This window comes from Mustela nigripes, chromosome 5 (assembly GCF_022355385.1).
Source record: "Mustela nigripes isolate SB6536 chromosome 5, MUSNIG.SB6536, whole genome shotgun sequence".
Taxonomy (NCBI): Eukaryota; Metazoa; Chordata; class Mammalia; order Carnivora; family Mustelidae; genus Mustela; species Mustela nigripes.
In genome coordinates this window covers 75317028-75342357 of record NC_081561.1, presented here as the reverse complement: position 1 = coordinate 75342357, position 25330 = coordinate 75317028, and the positions used below count along the sequence as shown (strand labels likewise).

General features: G+C 40.6%; 1 protein-coding gene across 8 annotated transcripts in view; it reads right to left on the bottom strand.

The window, feature by feature from the left end:
• NCOA7 (nuclear receptor coactivator 7) overlaps positions 1-25330 on the bottom strand; it is a 160333-nt gene that overhangs the window by 108554 nt on the left and 26449 nt on the right. For 6 of the 8 annotated variants that reach the window (XM_059400659.1, XM_059400657.1, XM_059400655.1 and 3 more), the window contains exon 2: positions 17785-17897. In XM_059400659.1, the coding sequence (XP_059256642.1) occupies positions 17785-17837 (53 nt within the window). In that variant the 5' untranslated portion in view covers positions 17838-17897. Of the gene's footprint in view, positions 1-3861; positions 3981-17784; positions 17898-23512; positions 23664-25330 lie in introns of those variants that run through there. The other 2 variants (XM_059400656.1, XM_059400661.1) reach the window with 2 other exon arrangements.

Below are 25330 nucleotides of genomic sequence, written 5' to 3'. Positions count from 1 at the left end.
ACCCACTGAGCCACCCAGGCGCCCCAAAAATCTGGTTTTCAAAAGAAAAAGAAAATCAGATTCTAGAAATGGCACACTGAGCAGCTTGATAATGACTCCCCCAAAAATAAAATGACAGATATTAGACCAATCAGCTGTGATTACTTGAAGAGAACTTATGATTGCTAGGAAACACCATGGGTATAAGAAAATGATGGAGGGGCCTGGGGCCTGGGATCCAGTCCTGCATCAGGCTCTCTGCTCAGCAGGGAGCCTGCTTCCCTCTCTCTCTCTCTCTCTGCCTGCCTCTCTGTCTACTTGTGATTTCTCTCTGTCAAATAAATAAATAAAATCTTTAAAAAAAAAAAAAAGAAAGAAAGAAAAGAAAATGATGGAAAACGAACTAATATAATTGTCTTTTTTAATAGTACTGCTAGATTTCGCCTACCAATGGGCATATTGCAAGGGACAGTATATCAAGATTTCAGTAAGGCCCTTCAGAATGTCTGACATTATCTTCTTAAAAAGTAAGATGGAGGGCGCCTGGGTGGCTCAGTGGGTTAAGTCGCTGCTTTCGGCTCAGGTCATGATCTCAGGGTCCTGGGATCCAGTCCCACATCGGGCTCTCTGCTCAGCAGGGAGCCTGCTTCCCTCTCTCTCTCTCTCTCTGCCTGCCTCTCTCTCCGTCTACTTGTGATCTCTCTCTGTCAAATAAATAAAATCTTAAAAAAAAAAAAAGTAAGATGGAAACAGCTGGGCTAGAGAATTTGGTTAACTGAACTCAGCAAGATGATTTACAGCAAGTTGAAAGTCTTAAAGAAAATTATTTAATCCTCTGATGGTACCAATATGCCAGGATGGGTACAGCTCTCCAACTGAGCATTTTAATCAACTACTTGGATAAGGACAGAGAAGACAAGCTGCTCAGGTTGTTTATCCGACCCAAGTGAGGAAGGACAGCAACCATGTTTGATGTAAGAAATCAGGTTTCAAAATTTCTGGAAAATTAGATCAAGGGATAGAAAACAAACAAGATAAAATTAAAAGTCCAATTCCCATAAGGAAAACCCCTATTTTCCCCTCAGTGTGAATACAACTGTTATCAACAAACAAATAAAGTATAATACTGTATTAATGAAAACAAAAGGATAACAATATAAATGCATTAATCAGACCACACTGAGGTAGTGAAGAATCAGAAAACTGTCTTAGATGGATTTACTTTTTATTTTTATAAAGATTTTATTTATTTGACAGTGAGAGAGGGAACACAAGCAGGAGGAGTGGGAGGAGAAACAGGCTCCCCACTGAGCAGGAAGCCCAAAGTGGGGCTGGATTCCAGGATTCTGGGATTATGACCTGAGCCGAAGGCAGATGCTTAACTGACTGAACCACCCAGGAGCCCCAGATGCGGAGATTTAGAAACGTGGAATATTCAGCATGGAAAAGAGAAGGTTCAGGAAGAACATGACATTGCCTTCAAATACATACAATGATAATATATGAAAGTGGGACTTGATGTATTCTGCCTGGATCCTCAGTAACTGAGAATATAAGTAGGATAAGTTGAAAAAAAAGTAAATTTTAACTAAAAACTTAAGAACAACTTTCTACTAACAAGAGCTTTTCAAGAAACAAATGAATAGCCTATGTGCGGGGCTGGGGGTAACCCCTACTTTGCCCCTATAGGTGGAAAAGCTCAAATCCAGGTTGAAAAAGGCCTATTTGTCAGATGTAGCAGAGATTCTGTCCTTGACCTCTTGGCCCCGATGGCCTCAGCCCTACTCCTAAAAGATTTTATGCTTCTGAACTTAGACATGGTGCCCGTATTAAAATGATGAGTGGAAGAATAAAAATGAAATGTCAAGTTAACATGAATTTGATGCTTACTAAAGAAAATGCTATCTTTTCTTTCTAATTTATCAGTCACTTCTTAGGGCCTTAATGAATTACCTCATTACTTGGTATACATCTATATCCCATACCTATTGCTAGAGAGGGACGGAAGTCCCTCATGTGATGTGCCTACAAAATGAAGTCACTGTGAGTGCGTGAAACAAAGGTCTTCGAGACACTCATTAGAATTCCGACTGCAGGAACAGAAATTGAACAGCTGTTACAAGAGCTGTGCAAGCATGATCATTCCACTGTACGATGTTTACCTGCAAATGCAGGAACATTTGCTAATGGCCTGCCTTCTGTAACCAGCAGAGGATACTACAACAGGCTACTACAGAATGGGAGCTGTGCTCCTCAAACGTACTGTACATCGAGCTCCTACCCCCAGCATTAAGATCGGCATTCTTCATTTAAAGTACGCATGAATGACTAATGCTCACCTATAACAAAAAGTTATGTTAAAACGCCAACAGTTTAAAACCCAGTCACTTACAATTTATTTTTAAGATTCATACCAGTAAGGAAAAAGTCTTAAACACTTAGGAGGAATTCTCCAGCTACCTTTGGACATATATTACAAGGAGGACACATTCGTAATTGCTAACAAAAAAAAAAAATTATGACAAAATTTCTATAAAGTTCTAAATGAATATATTACAACTGCAAATGTCTAATATGGAATAGACTTGATTCTACTTATTTTTATACTATACTTGGAAGGTAGTATGGAAGTTGTAGTTAATAAAGGCCTAAGAGCTGAACACAGAAGGAAGAAATCCTGACTTGTTACTTACTAGTCTATCTCTTGGGTAGTTACTGAACTGCTCTGAACCTGCTCTCTTGCCGGTCAAAATGAGGAAAATACCACCATCTACCTCTGCTCTCTTGCCAGTCAAAATGAGAAAAATACCACCATCTACCTCATGGATTGTTCTAAGGATTAAATAAGGTCTTATCTGTAAGCCTCCTGGCACACAGTGAGCAATCAGCAAAAAAGAGGGTAGAGCTGTCAATACACACAAGTAAAACTTTATAGCGTGTTATAGGCTATAAATATAGCCTATATATACAAATATTATATATATATATTATATATTATATATAATAAATATAATATAAATATAGGCTATAAATATAGCCTATATAGCGTGTTCTATTGGACAGGGTATAGGAAATCTGGTGTGGTTCATCTCCTGCTTTATTGCTTTGTTAATGTCCTCATGACTTTACATAGGGGTCAGTCACCAAGCTGGCCTCTCCAGAGACCCCACCCCCCAACTCTGATGGACCATCCCCACTAACCAACTAACATGCTTTACTTCTCTTCCTCCTCCATCCTTATAAACTTATCTTTCCTTGACTTCCACATTTCCCTCCCACCATGGCCCTAATTTTTGGCTTCCCTCCCTAGCTAAGTTCCCAGAAGAACTTGAGCCTGGAGCTCTGTGTCCATTCCCTGACTTCCCATTTGCATTACACTGTCTTCTCCCAATTCGGCACTGAAACTTTTATTCAATCATCAGTGACCTTCAAGTGGCCAAACCTAATATATACTCTTCAGTCCTCATTTTAATTTACCTCTCACTGCTTCCAAAATCTCTGATCGTTCTCTCTTTCTTGAAATGCTTGCTCTTTTCTCTTGGCTGCTGTGATACCATCTCTTCTGGATTTCTTCCTACTAGACCACTAAATGCTGGAGTTATCAAGGTTCCCCAACCCTAAGTTTTGTTCTCTTTTCCCGTTATATTCTCTCCCTATATGGTCTCATCCACTCCCCTGCTTGCTGGGGCCAACAACTCCTCAACTTCTCCCTCTGCCTAGACCACTCTGCTTTCACTCTAGGCACATATACCCAAGTCACAGTTAGCAGTTCTACTGAAATGGCTAATAAGCATCTCAAAATTAACATGTCCAAACTTCAATTCTTGAAAAAACCGCTCAAAATTGTTATTTTTCTAGTTTTCCCATTTCATTTAATGGTACCTCCATTCCCCTGGTTGCTTAATCCAAATTCCCAAACGTGGCCAACAAACACCTCCGTGACTTGTCACCAGCACACGTCTCCACCGTTCTTGTGCTATCCTCCCTAAAGCACTCTGTTCCAGCCCTACTGGCTTTCCCGCAGACCCAGAAATCTGCCACGCCTCCCCGCCTCCCGCCTCCCGCCTCAAGGTCTTGGAATCTAAGTGTTTCCTCTACTTAGAACAGACTCCTCCTTTCCTTTTTCCCCAGCCCTTCTCCTAAACACACAGATCATATGGCAAATCTTGCCCAATGCCAAGATCAGCTTACATATCATTATTCTCTAAAGGTCTTCCTTGAATATCATTCCTATCTGAAGTAGATACTGCCCTTACAGTTCTTTCATAACATCCTGTTATTTTCCCTCATAGCAAACCCTGCAATTTCTAATGACATATGCATTTTTATTTCCTTATTTAATGTTTTTGTGAAAAATAATCTCTGTAAGAACAAGACCCATGTTTATTGTGTTCACTGTTGCACCCACTAGGCTTAACAGATGCAAGCACATAAGGTCTTTCAGAGATATAAGCAATGTTCAAGTTTCTCCCCGTAACACAAAAATCTATTTTAAATCCAAGGATAAACATCATATGACTTAAAGTCTTACATTTGAGTAAGTCAAAGAACTGAGAGATGTCGTAAGTATCTACTTGCATCAGATAATATAAAAACCAATATGGTCATATGCTCAAACTTAGAAAAAGGTTTCCCTGTGGATAAAAATAAACAGGAAGAAAGTCAAGATTATTTATATTAGGTTCATAACTCAATTAATTTTATAATTTTAAGTTTTCATTGATCTGTTAAGACAGTACAAACTGCACTTAAAGATTAGATATGTATTTATAATTAACTTATCTTTTTAAAAAATCCATATGTTCTTATAAAAGAAAAACTGTTAAATGTTTTTGCACTTTAAATCTATTTACTCTTATAAAAGAAAAATAACCTGAAATCCTGATTATATGTTCGAGCTACAGTTAGAAAAATTAAATTTCTCTCATTATGTAGTAAAAGTAGTCCATTTAGCAAAAAAGAACCCCCCCACACACTTTAAAAACAAAATGATGGAGCTACTGAAATGGAGATGACTCAGTCCCCAGTGACCTCACCAGCATCTGCTTCAATTACATTATGAAATTGCAATAACCAAATTACCATTCAGCTTTCTGCTGTGCTAACAAAATTAATCTGAAATATTAAAATTCATCTGCTTTAAATTATGTATTATACAACTTCTAAACCCAAGCCTCTACTGGCTCTAAACTGTGAAGAACACAAAATGCGGTTGTGATAATCAACACAAACATGGTCTCACAGACACAGGAGAAATGAATAAAATGATTAACGACTTGGCTCAAATCATCCTTGACGGTAATTTGATTTAAATCACGCCACCTATTCAGGATGGGAATGCATCAACTTTGCATCTATTCTGCTTTGTACAACAGATGTGTTCTTGAAAATGTATGTGCAAACCGTATTTTAAATGCTGTAGAGTGATTCAGAAATATAATATGGTTTTGTTTTTTGGCTTTTCTTTTTTTTTTTAAGTATAGAAAAGAATATTTGAAGCATGCTGCCCTCTGATTTAACTCTTCCCTAAGCTCACATGATTGTGTTTTGGTCATCTAGGTTGTCAAGTATTCCTTAAATACACTAATAAAACCATTTTAAAATATAGATGTAATCCATATTCTTGTTCTTTGGTGGTTCTATGTCTACTTCATATGCTATGCTCACACCTACACAATTCATGTCTCATGACTGTCAAGTTACATTTCTCACTTTAGAATAGGAGAGCTTCACCTCACAGTCATCTCTGATTCTTCTTCATGGGAAGCTGGCTCTAGTAACAGAACTACTGAGAAAAGACCTCCTTTTTGCTGTCCACCAGTCTCTGCCTCAGCAGAAGCTAATTCCTTCTTGCTCTGGGAAAGGGACCGAGGGTTTCCCAGATCCAACTAACTCATCGTGTCTTCTTACCCCACGAGACCTGGGTTCATGCTCTATGGTAGTGACACAACAGTCTGCCTTATTTGGTGCTGAATCACACTGCAAATCATGGACTACAATGTTTCTCACTTGGTCCCCTTAAACTTGACACGTTATCCTTTTCACCACCAACTTCATTTACACGTGAGAAGAAAAAAGCTAGAAAAAGTAGGCAGAGCTGTTGTGCCTTCACTGGTATTTACATCACAAAATGAGTCCAGAAAAAAATGGGGAATTAACCATGTTGTTTATGCAAACTTTATTTGAAATGGTACATGATAGGGAGAGGGTGGTTGGATTATGGACATTGGGGAGGGTATGTGCTGTGGTGAGTGCTGTGAAGTGTATAAACCTGGTGATTCACAGAGCTGTACCCCTGGGGCTAATAATACATTATATGTTAATTAAAAATAAAAAATTAAAAAAAAAAAAAGAAATGGCAAATGAAGGAAAAGGGAAGTAAAAACACAAGAACACATGACCCATGGCTCAAGTACCAAGCATCTTTACAACAGAAATGCCCAAGCAAGGAGAATTTCAGCTTGTTAGGGCCTCCAACTTTGAGTCTAAAGAGGAAATTAAGAGGGCACTTCTTGCCACATCCCCAAAAATACAGAGAAAGGTCAGGAGATTGGTGACTTTTTTGTTGGTATGTGACGACTTTCAAAGTTTCCTTGAATGACTAGAGACTCCTAATTTGTTCCAAAGCTCCTAAGAACAATTTTGCACTGAAAATCAGCAAATACCTGTTTAGTACTTTAACACATTTAATGATCTAGATCAGCGAGTCTCACTTATATTTGCCTGGGTAACTGATAAAGTTCCATGAGATTCCATTTAACATAGTTTACTGAAAAACTGGCATAATGATTACAGGCATGGGCTAGGGGGTCTGGCACACCTGGGTTGAGTCCTGGATCTGCCACTTTGAAGTTATGTGACTTTGGGCAAATTCCACAATACCTATAACAAAGTTTAGCATCTTTATCTGTAATCAGGATGATAACAGGACCTACCTCATGGAGTAATTATGAGATTACATGAGTACACAAATGTGTCTGTTACACAGCAAATATTCAACAAATGCTATCATTCACACTGAATTACCGTTAGATGCAGGGCATAAAGTTAGACCTTGTGCAGAATATAAAAATGAAAAAGAACCAACAATAAATAACAAAAAATAGGGCAGAGAAGCATTATGGGGACATCCAAAGACAGAATGTGTTAAGGGCCCCAAGAGGAGGCAAAATGAGGCCTTAGCAATGACCTCTGAGTCCAGTGGCAGGGAAGGGCACATAGAGTTGTGTGTTTGGGGGAGCGGTTAAGAATTAAGTGAAATAGGAATGGTGTCAAAGAGACAGTATGACAGTTAGAGATGGGTTTGCCATCTCTGTATACAGGAAGAGGACAGTGATGGCAAAGTTCATCATACAAATAAAGCAGAAGACATATAAAGAAAAATCCAAGTAGGACATAAAGACAGAAAGGTAGGAATGAGCCGTATTGTGTAGAACCTCAAATTTGAGAGAAGAATCTGGGAAGCAGAAGTGACATATCTGAACCTTGTCTCAGGAAGACTAATCTGGGAAGATGTGTGGGAAGATACGCAATTAGCATTTAACTTATGAGGGTAGAAGGGGTGATGACTGATAGAATTTTCAGGAAAGAGTTTCAGAGAAAAAGAAAACTTTCTACTAAAATCACCAATACCTGGAGTCCCAGCATGAGCTAGGAAGTTCCAGAGCTGTGAGCACAAAGTGTTTTTCTGGTTCTGAACTCCATTTTCTCATACTGAAGAGTCACTGTACCAGCAATAAGTAAAAGTTTTCAAAGGCATGTGCCAAACTCTTTCCAGCTGAGACAGTGCCAAGTTTCAGAAAAACTCAAAAGTCAGTTCAATGGAAGTCTTCCACAACTGTCAGCAACAACATTAAAAAAGGAGGGAGACAGCTTCTATCATTTACTTTTCGAGTGCTTTAGTCTTATCTATGTCTACAGTCTTGGGTCTTCACTGAAGGATCACTGAATGAATGTGGTCAGCATGCTTATGGACAAGTTTCAAGGGACATAAAAACTCCCTGAAAATGTATACCAAATGTATGCCTATGTATTTATTCTGACTTTTTCTCAATTATTCCTGAATTCCTCATTTAGGCAGCATGCTTTTATATTAAAATCCATTAGTGCTAATTTTTCATTGGCACTTACTCTAGAGATTTATATATTTATTTTAATTCAGTCAATCCTCCAACAATATCTTACGGTAGGTACTGTTATTATTCTCATTTTGGAGAAAATATACCCTAGGCCCCAGAGCCATTAAGTAGATCTACAGAGGAGAGACCTACAGGCAGACCATACACAAGTTCCCCAAGCTTCATGATCAAAATAGTTCCATTTGGTGGTTTTGTAAGGTTAAAGTTTCATCAGGTCTCACTCCAAGATCTAGGACAATCTAGATCAGCCTGAGATTTCAAGCAGAAGGACATTTGCTTGTCACTGATCCTTGAAATCAGTTTTATAGGAAGCCATTATACTGCACTGGGAGAAAACATATTTATATAACAGGTACTTTATGTACAGCTGTCTTTGAAGAATTGGTTAACAGGTATTAGATGAACAATTTTCAAAGAAATTTGTTGTTCAGTGAAGAAAATAACCTCACTCCCAGTATACGAACCACCAAGGACTCCTCTAGAATAAGGAGTTCTTTTGATCATGGCTCACAATAAAAAATAATTTTAAACTGTAACTCAAGATATACATACTTATATACATTTAAAACAAAATTTTTGTGAAATACTATTTATTCTGCCTACCTACAATGCATTCCCATCTTTTCTATTCAGTTTAGCTTTAGTCCAGACTAATCTATTCTGTTCCATCCCATTAGAAGAAATGCTGGTTCTTATCCACTAAATTGATTTCATGAAGCTCCAATGGGTTGTAACCTACAGACTGAAAAGCAGTACACTACACGGAATTAAATCAAGTAACCCTGCGTGTTTTTTAAAAACAAAGCATGAGTCTATCTGTAAATGTCTAAATGTTTATAAACCTTTTAAAACACCTGTAGAAAAAAGTTAATGATTTCTTAAAAACATCAGCAGCTCCAACTTGACCATGGACATTTTCCTCATTAATGAGTGCCAGGCAATATTTAAATGTTCTCTTAAGTGCTGCTTGATCTGAACTCAATAAAAAAAATATGAAGCATAAGCCTTAAATGACATTACAGCTCATTCGAGAGTTTAATCAGCAATTAGTAATATTTTCAAATAAGGCACAAGCAACTTTTTAAAGGAAATGGTTTTAAAATATTCTCGATTTTTTAAGAGTAATAAAACTGCTGAGTATTAAAAAATTTGTGGTGATAAAAATTAAGCCTTGGGGTGCCTGGGTGGCTCAGTCATTGAAGCGTCTGCCTTTGGCTCAGGTTATGATCACAGGGTCCTGGGATTAAGCTCGCATCCGGCTCCCGGCTTGGCGGGGGAGCCTGCTTCTCTCTCTCGCCGCGGCTCATGCTCTCTCTCGCTCACTCTTTCTCTCTTTCAAATAAATAAATAAAATCTTTTAAAAAATTGAGACTTAAACTATTTAGATCCTACACTAAAGAAGCCGTTTTATTTATTTTTTTTAATTTTTTTTTTAAAGATTTTATTTATTTATCAGAGAGAGAGAAGGGGAGAGAGCGAGCACAGGCAGACAGAATGGCAGGCAGAGGCAGAGGGAGAAGCAGGCTCCCCGCTGAGCAAGGAGCCCAATGTGGGACTCGATCCCAGGACGCTGGGATCATGACCTGAGCCGAAGGCAGCTGCTTAACCAACTGAGCCACCCAGGCGTCCCAAGAAGCCGTTTTAAATACAGTCTTTTAGTCAGTAAAAAAAAATATATATATATTTAACATGCCACATGCCAACTGCTATTTATTTAAGGAGGCACATGAAATGAGCACTGACCTACTGGAGAATCCCACCCCTCCAGATGGCCCATTTTGGGGGAGACTCAGTGCAAACCCATGAACAAGAGCTATGAAGATCATACACGGAAGTGCTCCTGGGCCATGCTATGGATCATAGCAGGCACTAATGGCAATGACAGTCTTCTTGGATAGTTCTAGAAATTGAAATCAAATATGCTTTCCAGTAAAACCAACTAAAACATTCTCCTTCCAAAGCCATGTACAATTTTTCCTACTTACATTATGATGCCAATAACATGTTCTACTCCCTTTCTCAAGTAAAAATTAATTCCTAAATTCAACTGAAACCAAGATAATATGAATCAAGAAAAATAATCAGAGATATGGACAAAGCAGACTGGGATTCAGGGCTCCGCTCGTCCATGTAAAGGGTAAGTGATGTGAGGCAAGTTATTTAACCTCCTGAACTACAGATGCGTCATCTGCATTTTTATCTACTCAGGCGATCACTGTGAGGATATAGGGAGAGAATGCACGTGGAGGCACTTTGTCAAGGGCCAACAAATGCTATTATTAACTTTTATTAGAATCACAAGACATAGCAAAACTGAGAGAATAAAATATTCACCAAATATTAAGACAGTATAGCATTATAACATTTACCAAGCGCTTAAACCCATTCTGTATGCTTTTCATGTATCAGCTCAATGAAAACCTGTATTATGACTGAATATCTGAATCCAGCCACTCGTAACAATAAAGTTTCTCCTCAAATCTTGGACATGCTAAAGTTCTTCTCTAATAGTCATTGACCAGCAGGAAAAAACAGTCTACAGACTGTTAATTAAAGGAAGGGCAAGAGTTCACATCCCACCACTCCACCCATGTGGTATGTTCATTCTTAGCACAGGCATACCACAAAGTGCAGCTTTTCCCGAGGGTTCAGAGACAGCTCTGTGAGGCTGGAGAGAGGGGGCCCTCCCTTATCCTCAGCAACGCTGCAGACCAACCAGCTGGACCCGTCCAGTTGATACCTGCCACGGCATCTGGGACTCTGTGCTTGCCCAAAAAGGCATTTTGGGGTTTTCTGACCAAACGTATTTCTGCATGCATTTCTATTATAGGCAACTACTCTTTTAGATAAGAGGCAATCCTAGCGAGTAACAAGGGTCTCTGTAACGTAATCCTGACTTAGGTAGGTGGGCTACACAGACTACATGTTTCCTACTGCCTTAGTTGGTCAATACTCTGACATTAAACTTGACAAAACGTAGTATGGGATGTCCCCACAAGCTATAAACAAGTGAGCTTTTTAAGAAGTCACTTAGAACTTGGGATGCACTTCTGCACATGAATTCACGATGAAGTGAATTAGCCTGTGCTCTACGGGACCCCCTCTGCCATCAAGTTGCCCCACTGCCACGGGCTGCACTGCAGAGCATAAGCTGTGGTTGCATGAGGACAGAGCTGGGCTCTGATCCTGCGTCCCCCGCCTGCTGTCTCATCTCACTCAAGTTTCTCCAACGCACGCAAGTTTCTCCAACTCCAACTCCAACTCTGGAAGTCTAACTTCCGTAACAATCTAATCGTATTTGGGTATGAAAATTTTTATAGATCAGATGCTTGGTATGAAGGTAAGGTGGACCAGTTCTCTCAAACCTTTTCACAGGAAAGCACACACAGAAGAGGGCAATACACTCTACTCGGGATAAGATGCTACTCCTGGCTAAAGGTGACCAGCCTATGTGGTCCTACCTGGCCACTCTTAAGGGCTGAGGAGTCGGGTATCCCCGGCTTGCACACCCAAGACGTGAGAGTGTGCCAAACCCTGGTGGTGAGGCTCTGATGACCAGTTACTATACATAAAGTGGCCTGGTGTGGGGCATCAGGTCATTGACAATTTTACCCCATGGGCCTGGGCTCCTACTACAAAATAGAAGCATGCCTTAGAAGTCTCAAAGCCCTTTGGACGATGTAGTTCCACTTTATGCTATTCCAGAGCCTGGCTGTGCTCTAACAATGTATCTTTGGGAAACTGGACTGCTGAGATCACTCTTGCTCTGGACTGCTGAGATCACTCTTGCCTCCCTGATCTGAACCACAGGAGCAGCTCATGGAATGGGAGTAGGGTACCAAGATGAAGATTTTTAGGTGAAGATGAAGGTGCAGGTAAGCACAGAAGCCTAGGTCACAGGTGGCTGAGCACTCACTGTGCCAAGCACTCTGGATATGTTACCTTCGTCCTCACGGCACCATGGTTTGGTTTTGTTTGAATGGGAGAACCCCACAACTGACTCTATATATTTAATAAAAAGGCTAATCAGTGGGTTCAAGTATCAGCCTCCAGGTCCCCCTCCCTGAAGAAGGGGCCAAACCTCAAATAGTGTGTGTAAGGGTCCAGACCAGGTCAACTCGGGTCCTCCATGCTGTGTCCAATTTGGACTTCATCACCTTGGCTCAGGCTGGGAGGCGTCCTTCTTCAAAGCCATGTTGTTAATAGGCTATTATTAGCCACACTTAACAACAAGAAATCCAGGGTGAAATTTGGAAAACTTGGCCAAGGTCATACACGGGGAGTGCTTTTCAAACACAAGGAGCTCTGCTGGCGGGTCAGAGGTTCAAGGATGAAGAACTACCAGGGAGGAGGCTGGGGATGGAATGGGGGGTGTCAGAGGAGTGAGGATCGGAGCCAAGACGTGTTCTACAGTTTGCAACCTTCAGAGTCTGGGGTGAGAGGGTGAGGCAGAGAGAAGAGCATCACCCCCTCCATGCTGCAGGCTATTCCTCGGCAGTGGCATGGGGAAGAAGCAAGCAGGGGGTAGCAGCGGGTCGGCTCTTCCAGATAACCAGGAAGCAGCAGCCAGAGGGACCCATACAAACCAAACAGAGTCTACTGCTGAGCCTCTACCACTCAGTGTCTATGTACAGGCCCCATCAGACCTCAGCAGAGGGGGAAAGTCAATCTCCCACAAAACACCACTTTAGGTTCACTGAAAATATATTTTTGATATCCTACATTAACCCTCAATCCTGAATGCTCTGTTTTTTAAAAAATGTTCAAACACACAAAGAACATAAAGAGACCTGCACACACACACAAAAAACACCAAATGGGTTCTAAATTCTGCAAAAGCCATATAATGTCAAAGTGTGGAAGAAATAGTGTTTGGCACTACTGAAAAAAAAAAAAATGCATTCTAACTATAAGGGGAAGGAGGGGGAGCAGGGGCCATAATGAATAATGAGCACTGTAGAGAACAACACAGGGAGTACAATCTGCTTTAATAACTCGGTTTTTCATTTAGTTGCAAGACCTGTCAACTATCAAGGAATTAATCCACATATATTACACACTTATTCTGTATACACAAATTCTTTGCAAGAGCACGGGGAAAGGTCTCATGAATCATTCAATCTGGAACAGACAACTGCTATAAAACACCACCAAAGATCCTGAAAACAAGGTGGGCCAGGCCAGGAGATCTCAAAAACTCTTAAGCACTTATGCAAAATAAATCTAACTAGTAGTAAAGCTATTTCACCCTTCCATTTATAGTTACATCAGCATATTTCAAGATAAATTATAAGAAAGGAAGTACTGGGTGATCCTCAAATAGCTAATTTCAACCCCAAAATAATTAAAATGGGCTCTTTTGAATTTAACTTTGCTTCAGTGTTAAATTCGGAGAGAGGGAGAACCACCTCAGCAAAGGAGGTAGATAAAGGATTATTTACCAAACATGTGAAGCATACAATGTTCACGAAACCACATGGTAAAAAAAAGTACACGGAAGAAATAGAGGCTATTTAATGACATGGAAGGAAAAAAGGATGAAGAGAGGGGGAACCGAGTTTAAAAGCAGTTTTGGGGGTTTCAGATACATATTATGGCAACAGGTAGAAATAAGGACAAATCTTTTGATCTCCTCTGCAGACCAGTAGAGATTTATGTAAGGTGGTGGAATTTCATCAGCTCAGCCTTACCCTTGGTCTGACTCGACATTCTGCTGAGGCAATCTTGCTTGGACTGCCCTTATGCACACTGCTCCAGGGAAATCAGCCCTGTGTTGTGAGAAACTGACTTTCAAGTAGGTCCTGTTGGTAATTCCATATTATGGTAATTCCACCATTTAGTGAGAAAGCATTTGAAAAGAGTATTAGCATTGGTTGCCTCTTTTCTGATACTGGAGGGTTTTCTGGTTTCCCTTTTGCTTTTAATAGCTTGACCATTTTTGACCACCAATGCACGGTAACAACTAAACTACAGATTTGTCTGTTCTCTCTCTCCATCTCTCAGTTCCTATAACTAATCCTGTTAGCATGCTGTTGGAACAGCATCACTGATGTTTGTTCTTGGTCTGTTATCCTTATGCTTGTAAGGTCATACTGAATTTTTGGATGTTTTCCTTTTCATTGTTAGAATACTTGTCGCAAGAGGTCAAGGCAAGCATGACAATTAAATTTTGCATTTCTGAGCTGAAAAAAAAATGGTGCTGTTCTTCCAGAACAGTTTCCTCTTTCATTCACTGTTGAAGAGGTTCCCCTTATTCTACATCTTAGTAACTAGAGGGATTAACTTTGAGTAGGTTTTGAACCACCCGTCACCCTTCCTGTTGGAATCAGTGTGCATTCAAGGTGAGAAGGCACTGAAGCTTTCCAAATCACTATCTAGGGCATCTATAAGCAGAAAGGAAAGAAAACATGTTGACTGAAACTTCTATCTCATATAAAAATTATTTCAAAACAGATGACTGACAAGTATAAAACACAGTATTATAAAACCTGTAGAAGAAAAAAAAAGCGAATCTTTAGGACCTACAGCTGGGTAAAGCAGTAGAGTTGAAGCCAAAAGCATAATCCATAAAAGGAAACACTAATAAACTGAACCGTATCAAAAGTAAAAACTTGTGCTCTTGCAACAGCTGCTGCTAAGAGGAGGAAAACAAAAGCTACAGACTGGGAGAAAAGAGCTACAAACCCTCCATCAAAGGACTAGTATCTAGAGTGCATGAAGAACTCAAAAAACTCAACATAAGAAAATAGGTAAGACATGAAAAGGCACTGCTCTGCAGCTAGACAGGCAACTAATAAACACATGAAAAGATGTTCAGCCTCTCTGGTCATTAAAGAAATACAAATTAAACTATACATTTATCAGAATGACTAAAAATAAGAGTAATAATACCAAATGCTAATGAGGATATGGAAAAACTGGGTCATTTATGCAATGCTAATAGGAAGGCATGCATATCAAGTGGTACAGCCACTCTGGAAAAGGTGATGGCACTTTCTTGCAAAATTAAACATGCCCTTATCATCTGACCCAGCAATTCCACTCCTGAGCATTTATCCAAGAAAAATTAACTTGCACCCAAATGATCCTAGTGGCTTGATCTGTAATAGCTCTAAATTGGATATAACCCAAATGTCCTTCAATAGGCAAATACTTGAAAATTGTGATATAGGCACACCATGGAATACTACTCAGCAATAAATAGGAACAAACTGTTGATACATGCGACATCTTGAACAGATCTCAAGTGCTATGATCTGAATGTTGTGAACCCTCAAAATTCACATGCTCAAACCTAATGCCAAATGTGATGGTTTGGGGAGGTGGAGCCTTTGGGGGTGAGTAAGTCATGAGAGTGGGGTCTTCATGGATGAGATAAGTGCCCTTATAAAAGAGGTATGAGAAAGCTCCTTGCCCCTTCTGCCATGTGAGGTTAGAGGGAGAAGACAGCCTTAGATGACCCAGGAAGCAGCCTCTCAGCACAGAACATGGCACAATGGCCTTGGACTTGCAACCTCCAGAACTCTGAGAAATACCTTTCTGTTGTTTATCAGCCGCCGGGTCTATGGTGTTTTGTTACAGCAGTCTGAGTGGTCTAAAACACAAAGGAACTGCACTAAGTGAAAAAAATCTCATCTCAGAAGGTTACATGTCATAGGATTCCATGTCTGTAATATTTCTGTAATGACACATTACAGAGACTAGAACAGATTCGTGGCTGTCGGGGGTGGCAAGCAGAGGGAAGGAAATGAATGCCACTACAGGAGGGTAGCCCAAGAGACCTGTCTGATCTGTATCTCCATCTTGATATGGTCACACAACTCTGTACATGTGATGTGATTACACAGAACTAGATACACACAAATACACAAATGAATGCTTGTAACCCTGGTGCAATCTGAGTAAGGTCAGTGGATTGCATCCATGTCAACTTCTTAGTGGCCATATTACAGGACAGTTATGTAAGGGGCTTCCATTGTGGGAAACTGGATGAAGGGTGCGGGGTAGCTCTCTGTAATATGTCTTACAACTCCATGTGATCTATAACTATCTCAAAATAAAGTGTTTCTAAACATCACTGTATGGTCCTTATTTATTCTAAGTGCCTTCTGTCTAATGTTCCGCCCCTTACATGCCTGATTTCTTTCTTCCCCAATCTTGCTACTCTGTAGTCGTAATAGTGCAGAACACCACACTACAATAAGTTGTTTAACTCTTGCTTTCCAAAAACTCTTACTCACAGTTTACTATTACTCACTGGGGCACGCCAATATTTGAATATGGACTTTTATGCTGCATGAAATGGGCCAAATGTTTTCTGGGTCTTAGTTACCTCAGTGGTAAAATAGGGAGAAATGGAGGTTAGGTTTATTGTGAGATAAATAAAATAATAAGTAAAGAACTTTACACATAGTAGTTCCTTAAAAGTTTATTTCCTTCCTTTTCCTATTAATAATCTAAAACCTAGCTTTATTTCTGGATTAAAAAAAAAATCAACAAAAATTTTTGGTTGTCAGTTTTAAAGGCTTACATTTGGAAAATAAGAAAAGCGTCTTTTTTTTTTTTTCCTTGGTGGAGCCTTGTTTTTTATTGACATAAATCTGACATATAATGTATATACAACATACTGATTCTTTTAAATTATGCTGTTAGCCACTGCATAGTACATCATTAGATTTTGATGTAGTGCTCAATGACTCATCAGTTATGCCTAACACCCAGGGGTCGTCACAACACGCACCCTCCTCAATACCCATCACCCTGCCCCGTCCCCCCACCCCCTCCCCTCTGAAATCCTCAGTTTATTTCCCAGAGTCCATAGTCTCTCATGGTCCATCACTCTCTCTGATTTCTCCCCCTTCAGATTTAAACCCCTTGCCCTATGGTCCCCCGTGTTACTGCTTATGTTCCATATATGAGTGAAACCATATGATAATTGCATCTTTTAACAAGCACAGACTGGGAATGTGGTGAGGCTGAATTCAGTTCTTAAGAAATGTTTCGATATAGGAGACCATAATGATAATTTTAAGCCTATGTGTTCTCACTTTGAGTTTGAAAACATTCTATCAAAATGGTAAATGTTTTAGCATGTCAAGCACTTTATTGTGATGAGTAGTTGCCCATTATACGGCTAAATCTGTGGAGAGTAACTGATCATCTACAGATTATATCTATTCACAAACCGAGAACTGCGGGTATGTTGCATGAGTTCAGCATTAGTAATGACATGAACTCCAATGGCAGAATTTCATCTATTCCACCAAAAATACTTTTCAGGAACGGACTTCCAACAAGATAATAAGCTTTAAATAGGTCATAGACTTTTAGTTATAGCTAAACCAAGTAAGCTACTAGAGCAGTAGGAATGAAGCATTTAGGATCTAAGATTTCATGTAGGTTGCTAAATGCGGGGTCCCAAGCAACATGCAGTTCAGTGCGTAATGACCGGCCCGGGATAACCATCAAATACAGAAAGACAAGCACCGAATGTTCTTCCTCTACTGCAAGCAAGAAAAAAGATGAAAACAAAGTACACGTAACTCTTATTGGACACCTGTTTTCTTTACAAACGCTCACCAAACACAGACTGCCAACTTACACTTGAGGACAAAGTCCCTCCTCAAACATTCAAATACTGATGGTAATTTTGCAAAGCAACGCTTACCGCGCAAAATAACTTTGTTTCCGTTCCTTCTTCTCTTCCTTGGTATCCATCATACACAATCACAACGCGAAGTATTTGGAGAAGTCCTTCTTTTTTATCAGTGAGTCATAACCCTGTAATAAAAAAACAACAAAGTGACTGTAAATTATGAACTTTATAATAGCTGAGATGAAGAATAAAGCAGAGTGGAACTACATGGCCCGCCACAAACGGAAGATAAATTTGAACCTGTAAACGAGGTCACATAAGTAATACACGAAATGCAAATGTTCACAGTGTGGGGGGGGATCCTTTTAGTTTAGTGTTAAACTAAAAGGTAGCTGGAAAAGAAAACTGAAGTATTTTCCTCACAATTAACAATTACTTCAAAATGTGCTAAAAAATGAAAATCACTGATTTTTGACTACTTTAGGCTACCTATGCAGAAGAGTTAATTTTTTAAAAAAAATTATGAACTCATAATCACTTTATAGGTAATTGATCATGTATAGGTCTCATACATAATTATGAAAAAATGGATCACTTAGGTGTTTTACAAGAATGTTCTTTCTTTAAAAATAACATCAGTGTCCCGTTTTATTTTCGGGAACATGCCAGTGACTACATCCCACATGAGCAAATGAGGAAATGAAAGTACGAAGCCTCGGGAAACTCTTCTTCAAAATGGCTTTATGCTTGTCTCTCTGCCTCTCCCTCTCCCCACACTGCTACCCTCACCTAGGCTTCCCAGGAGCACCTTAAACCTGTAATAAAAGGTTGTCTCCAGATCAACCTTCCTTAAATACCACTTTCATCATGCCACAGCCCTGCTCAAAAATTTCCAATGTTGGGGTGCCTGGGTGGCTCAGTGGGTTGGGCCACTGCCTTCAGCTCAGGTCATGATCTCAGGGTCCTGGGATCGAGTCCCATGTCGGGCTCTCTGCTCGGCAGGGAGCCTGCTTCCTTCTCTCTCTCTCTCTCTCTCTGCCTACTTGTGATCTCTCGCTCTGTCAAATAAATAAATAAAAAATTTTAAAAATCTTAAAAAAAAAAATTTCCAATGTCTACTTTCTACCTGATTCACTAACCTAAATTTTCTGCAAAGCATTAACCTTCCCTAAAATCTATCCTCTCATTCTGAGGAGTATCAAAGTAAAAGCAAAGAACGTTCATCAATCAAACTATTTGCTAATTCAATTCAATGAATTATTCTTTTTTTAAAGACTTTAAAGCAATTGCTATACCCAGTGTGGGGCTGAAGTCCCCAACCCCAAGGTCAAAGAGCCACATGCTCTACTAAGCCAGCCAAGTGCCCCTTCGAAGAACTAAAATTTAATTCACAATACACATTCCATGGAAGGTACTGTGTGACCAGTATCAGAGGCCAAAGATAAATAAGCCATGATATTTGCTCTAACAGAGTTTACTGCCTTACAAGGGAGATGCTTAGGGTTTCAGAGCATGGGATACTGACCACTATGGAGGAGACACGGGTGCCAGGAGCATCCAAAGCAAGCACTCTCAGCCTCATGCACGGCCCACCCCCTTGACTCCCTGTGCACACCAAGATTGCAAGGATGAGTATGGATCTCCTACTAAGGGTACAGGGAAGCAGGTCTAGCATGAACAACACAAGAAGAACAGCACTTCTCTGCTGCTCCAGGATTAAATGTGAAGCAGGGCAATGGTGGGGGTGGGGATGAAGACACAGTCAGGATTAGGGGCACGGCCGGCCATTTATGTCCCACTAAAGAGCTTGTTCTTAATCCTAGCTATGCATTATGTGCCACATGCCCCTTCGCGGCTCCTACCTCAGACATCACTAACTAAGCAAGAGTGCCTCACTTGCTACAGATGTTACTGAATTGATCAACAGGAGATCAGATCAATTTTCTCATCCCTGATGTACATGGAAGGAAATCACCAAAGTGTTTTACACGAAGGACTGTGATACACCCACACTAAGGATGGACTTGAGAGGGTTGAGTGAGCGTGAAATAGATCTGTTAGGAAGAAACTACAGTAAAACTAGTTCAGAGAGGAGGGTCTACATTTAGGCAGCAGTATCCAACACAGAAAAAGGGGGGATGCACTCAAGAAATACTTAGAAGGCCAATGAGTCAAGGTCTGGTGACTCATTCAGTGTGGACAATATCAGAAAGGCAAGATGAAGAATGCCCTCCAAGCTTCTGCCACAGGGGCTGGGTAGACAGTGACACCACAGAAAGAACACCATCAACAAGAAGGGGCAAACCGGGTGTAGGTCAGGGCTTAGAAACAGAAAAAAGAACAGGTTTTAGACACATTGCCTTCAAGGTGCCCATGGGATAGTCAGCTAGAGACACTCATCAGATATTTGATTGCATTTAAAGCACAAGAGCATGGTGAGGGCTAGGGCAAAAAGTTTAGAAATTATCAGTATATGGTTGTGGCTAAGTCAGAAAAAAAAAAAAAAAGAAAAGAAAAGAAAAGAAAAGCAAACAAGCAAGAAAACAAAAATACAGTAACACCCTGCAAACATGATAGCTATGCACAAAGCCCTCCATGGAAACAAAGGATCACAGTCTGAACTGACGGCTTGACCTCCAAGTCCCTGATGTGCCTGATGTGTCTTTCTGAGAGACTTTATCACACAATAGGGAAAATAAGATGTGTGCAAAACACTAAAATGTGAGATGGGTTAACTCAGAGTTGTCCAAAGACAAATAGAGAAGACACAAAGTTCACTTTGGATCAAGGTGATGACATAAGTCTTTAAGGGCAGTGAGAATTTCAATAGGTAAAAAGAAGAGAGAGAAAATTCCGGAAGGACAGATCCGCTGGGTGTAGGTACAGACAGAAAAAGAACAAGACACGTTCAGACAAGAAGGACAGACTGGGGACGCCTGGGTGGCTCAGTTGGTTAAGCAGCTGCCTTCGGCTCAGGTCATGATCCCAGCGTCCAGGGATCGAGTCCCACATCGGGCTCCTTGCTCCGCAGGGAGCCTGCTTCTCCCTCTGACTCTTCCTTCCACTCTGTCTGCCTGTGCTCTCACTCACTCTCTCTCTGACAAATAAATAAATAAAATCTTTAAAAAAATATAAAAAAAAAATAGGGGGCGCCTGGGGGGCTCAGTGGATTAAGCCGCTGCCTTCGGCTCAGGCCATGATCTCAGGGTCCTGGGATCGAGCCCCGCATCGGGCTCTCTGCTCAGCAGGGAGCCTGCTTCCCCCTCTGTCTCTGCCTGCCTCTCTACCTACTTGTGATCTCTCTCTCTGTCAAGTAAAATAAATAAAATCTTTAAAAAAAAAAAAAAAAAAAAAAAAGAAGGACAGACTGGCTACCAGGTAAGAAAAGCAAACCAATCATAATGCCTGCCTACATAGAAGTTATTTACTTCAACATATTAGCCACATGTTATCTCTTTTAATCCTTATTTCCACTAAATGGAGGTTGAGAGATCCTAATTTCCCTAGTTCCACAGCACCAGCTGTGGTGGAGAAATGATTTAAATCCAGTTTGGTGCATGCTTCGATGCCTTTCAATAACCTCTGGAATCAGAAATATTTGGAAATGAGTGAGAAAAAGCAGTCTAGAATCAACAGCACCCAATGCCTCAGCAAAGTCTGTAGGTCAGAGCAAATGTAGCTGCGTGTCGGGGGAAGGCGCCACTGAGCCCTCCCACAGGACGGCACCAGGAGAGGGGTAGGGGTAGAAGCCAAGCCTCAAGGAACGAGCATTCATTCAAGAAGCTAGGTGATGTTACTGGGTATTTACCCTAAAGATACAAACGTAGTGATCCGAAGGGGCACGTGCACCCGAATGTTTATAGCAGCAGTGTCCGCAATAGCCAAACTATGGAAAGAACCTAGATGTCCATCAACAGATGACTGGATAAAGAAGATGTGGTATATATATATAATGGAATACTATGCAGCTATTAAAAGAAATGAAATTTTGCCATTTGCAATGATGGGAATCGAACTAGAGGGTATTATTCTGAGTGAAATAAGTCAGAGAAAAACAATTATCATATGATCTCCCTGATATGAGGAATCTGAGAGGCAGGGCGGAGGGTTGTGGAGGGTAGGGAAGGAAAAAATGAAACAGGATAGGATCAGGAGGGAGACAACCATAAGAGACTCTTCATCTCATGAAACAAACTAAGGGTTGCTGGGGTGGGAGGCAGGGAGAGAGTGGTGGGTTATGGACAGTGGGGAGGGTATGTGCTATGGGGAGTGTTGTGCAGTGTGTAAACCTGATGATTCACAGACATGTACCCCTGGGACAAATAATACATTATATGTTAATTAAAAGCAGCAGCAGCTGGGTGATGAAAGAAAGAAGGAAAGACAGTGGTGTCCAGCTCTCCCAAGCCCAGTCTCACACTGTGGCCGGAACCCAGTGGGGTCCCTTGAACATCACCCTCCCCCGCACTGACTCCACACCATAATCCTTACTCTTTCTTCAAGCTTCAGGTGACTTGACTACACTCCTCCATTTGACCAGATCTAGCACAAGGCCCCGTTCAGCTCTAACGCCTTCCCTGACCACTGGGGTGCTCTCCTCTCTCTCCCTCGGGAGCTTATTTCAACGTGAAGCACTTAGTCATTCGCTGCATGACCATGCTGCTTCTCTTAGCCCCCTCGGCCACAAACAAAAGTGCCTTCAGGTCAAACAAAACCCACCATGTTTCACCATTTCCTTTTATATCCCTAAATACCTAACACAGAACTAGGCCGTAAACCTACATAAAAGCTAAGGGAGGAATTAATCCAGGTTGGGGAGAGTCAATTATAAGGCAATTATAAGGATTTCTTGATATAAATCCAAGAAACCGCCCCCCCCCAACCACCAACAATTAAGAATTACTTGGAGGTAAATAAATAAATAAATAAATAAATAAATAACATGGGGGCGAGGGATATAGATGCAAACAGGTCTCTCTCCGACTCCAGAAAAGAGGAGAATCCCTGCTCTGGGCCAGGTGGCTTATTTTAAAGTTCCTCTCCTGCATGCCACCATATGTGATGATCCCTGTTTATTAGATTTCTCCTCATGAATAAAAATGAAGTCATAACAATCTAATTGGAAAATTTTTATATTACAAGCTGAGCCAGAAACTAATATTTGGTTCTAGTGGAAAAATATTGACAAGAAGCAGCACAAGAGAGAAAGATTAAATGATCCAAGAATGGACATCTGGTGCCGCTGCGTCTGTTTAGAATTTGGATACTTTTTTTTTTTTAAGTATTCTCTTTGATAAACAAAAAGTATACTTATCTTTGATTTCTTTTAAATGTCTGGGGTTTTTTGTATTCCTTAAACAAGACATATGCAGCCCTTTCAGGTCCAGACACACCAACAGATTAACGGGGAAGAGAGCAGCAAAGGATGCTATAAAAATGATTTGCACGGAGCACCGTAGAGAAGCCTTCATGCTTCACTGAAAAACCAGAGCTCCTTAAATCAATCTCTAATGGGAACTACATTTTCCATTATAAGTGGCCATAATGGGCTTCTTAAAAGCCCTTCTTTCATTTAATGTTGACTGTTCTTCACATCAATAAACTCTAGGCTCATCCAAACACTGAATTACAAGTCTCCTGCATTTATGGCACATAACAGACCAAAAAGAATTTCATGAGGTAAGCACAAGATGAATCTTCTATCTAAATAGTTCTTTTTGTGATCTGAAATCAGGATGGTCAATTTCAACCCCAAATCCTTTCATTATGCAAATAAAAAGGGCACCTACAAAATCCTTACCTTGTAAGCGCTGTGTTGAAGACAAAATATTTGCTGTTATTACCTGCAAAGTATTCCCTGTTTGAGACCATGGCGCCACTCAAAAAGAATTTAAGCACTGAGCGACAGGAGACTCCTGGAGTACATCAAACCAGCGTGGACCCATGTAGCCCAGGGTGGCTTTCTGGCTCCGAATCTAACACCCTGTCGTTCCTTGCATGTTCAGGTATAACCAGTCTGAACTAGAAAAACACCAGTGTACCTATGATGTCCATCAGCTGTTTTCCCCACAACATGTTTCCTATTATACACATGAAATAATGACGAAAACATGCTTTGAGGCTTGGTCACACTATGTTTGGCCCCTCAGGGGACAGACCAAACTGTACTTTTCTATGCCTAGCCTGTTTTCGCAAGAACAAGTGATTTGTGTCATTGGTAGAAGTTTTCGACTCAGGAAACAAAGACTGTGTGGCTTTTATAATTTCATCAATAAAAGACAGAGGAGGAAAAGAAAAGAATACTTCTACTTCTACAGAAATAGAAGAGATGTTCGGTGTTTCTCAAAGCCCCAGTCGTCTAAACAAAGGAAGGATATTTAAATTTCAGCATTAACCAAGGTCTGAATTTGAATACTTTCTTTAACAAGAAACCTGGGAAGATAGACATAGCAACAGATAGGAAAGGCTGCCACAAACATGTAAGCGGAGCAACCAGGGGATAATGCCCCCAAGTAGACAAATGTGTGTCACAAAACCAAAACAACAGAAAACAGAAGGTAGAACAGAACCAAGAGCCAAAAAGTTACGTCTGAATCAAGGTGATGATCAAGGACAGGCCAATGGTCTCGGCTACTTGGGAAAATGGTGCAAAGCCAGTGGATAGCAACATGAACGGAGAACTCATCAGCTCTTGTGGCACTCTTCTTCACTTAAGGAACTGGAATTAGCTGAAAAGAATTAAACCAATGTGAGTTTGATTTAAGACAAGTATAAAGAGGGGTGCTTGGCTGGCTATCCGTAGAGCATGCAACTCTCAGTCTTGGGGTCCAAGTTCAAGCCCCACATTGGGCACAGAGTTCACTTAAAAAGAAAAAAAGAAGTAGAGAGATTTCATCAAAGCTCCTAGGTATTTTAAGATTTTATTTATTTGACAGAGATAGAGAGAGCATGGGAGAGAGGATGAGAAAGAGAGAGCACACAAGCAGTAGGGAGAGGTAAAGGGAGAAGTGGACTTCCAGAGCAGGGAGCCTGATGCAGGACTTGATCCTAGGACCCTGGATCATGACCTGAGCCAAAGGCAGATGCCTAACTGACTTAGCATCCAGATACCCAAAGCTCCTAGATACTTTAAATTAAGACCCATCTCTAGGCTAGACAGATCATTTTATATGTTTCATCTAAGAAGAGAATGTGCAGATGAGATTTCTAAAAAGTCATTAGTAGGGTCAGGAATTATCGAAGATGTGGAAAGTGCCAGCAGCATGACAATGGACAAATACATTTTAATTTTCAAAAGTTAGAAAGAAATTGTGTAAATCACACACTGCAGATCACACAGATTCCCAGCAAAACTTTAGAAATGATCACAACAGGCAGGGTGGCCAGGACTTGAAGAAGATGCAGTGAAACCTGGGGTGGAGATTGTTTACAGAAAACTAACCATTCAGTGGAACAATAACAAACAGGCAGACTCCTTCTTAAAGGGGTCTTATCTTATCTTGGACCAAGTACTCTGCTGGAGATAAAAGATGAACACCAGCATTCACAGGGCAAGAAACTCAGGTGGAACAGGCAAGTTAAACCCATCAGCTGGTACAGCAGGTGGCAAGTACCCTGA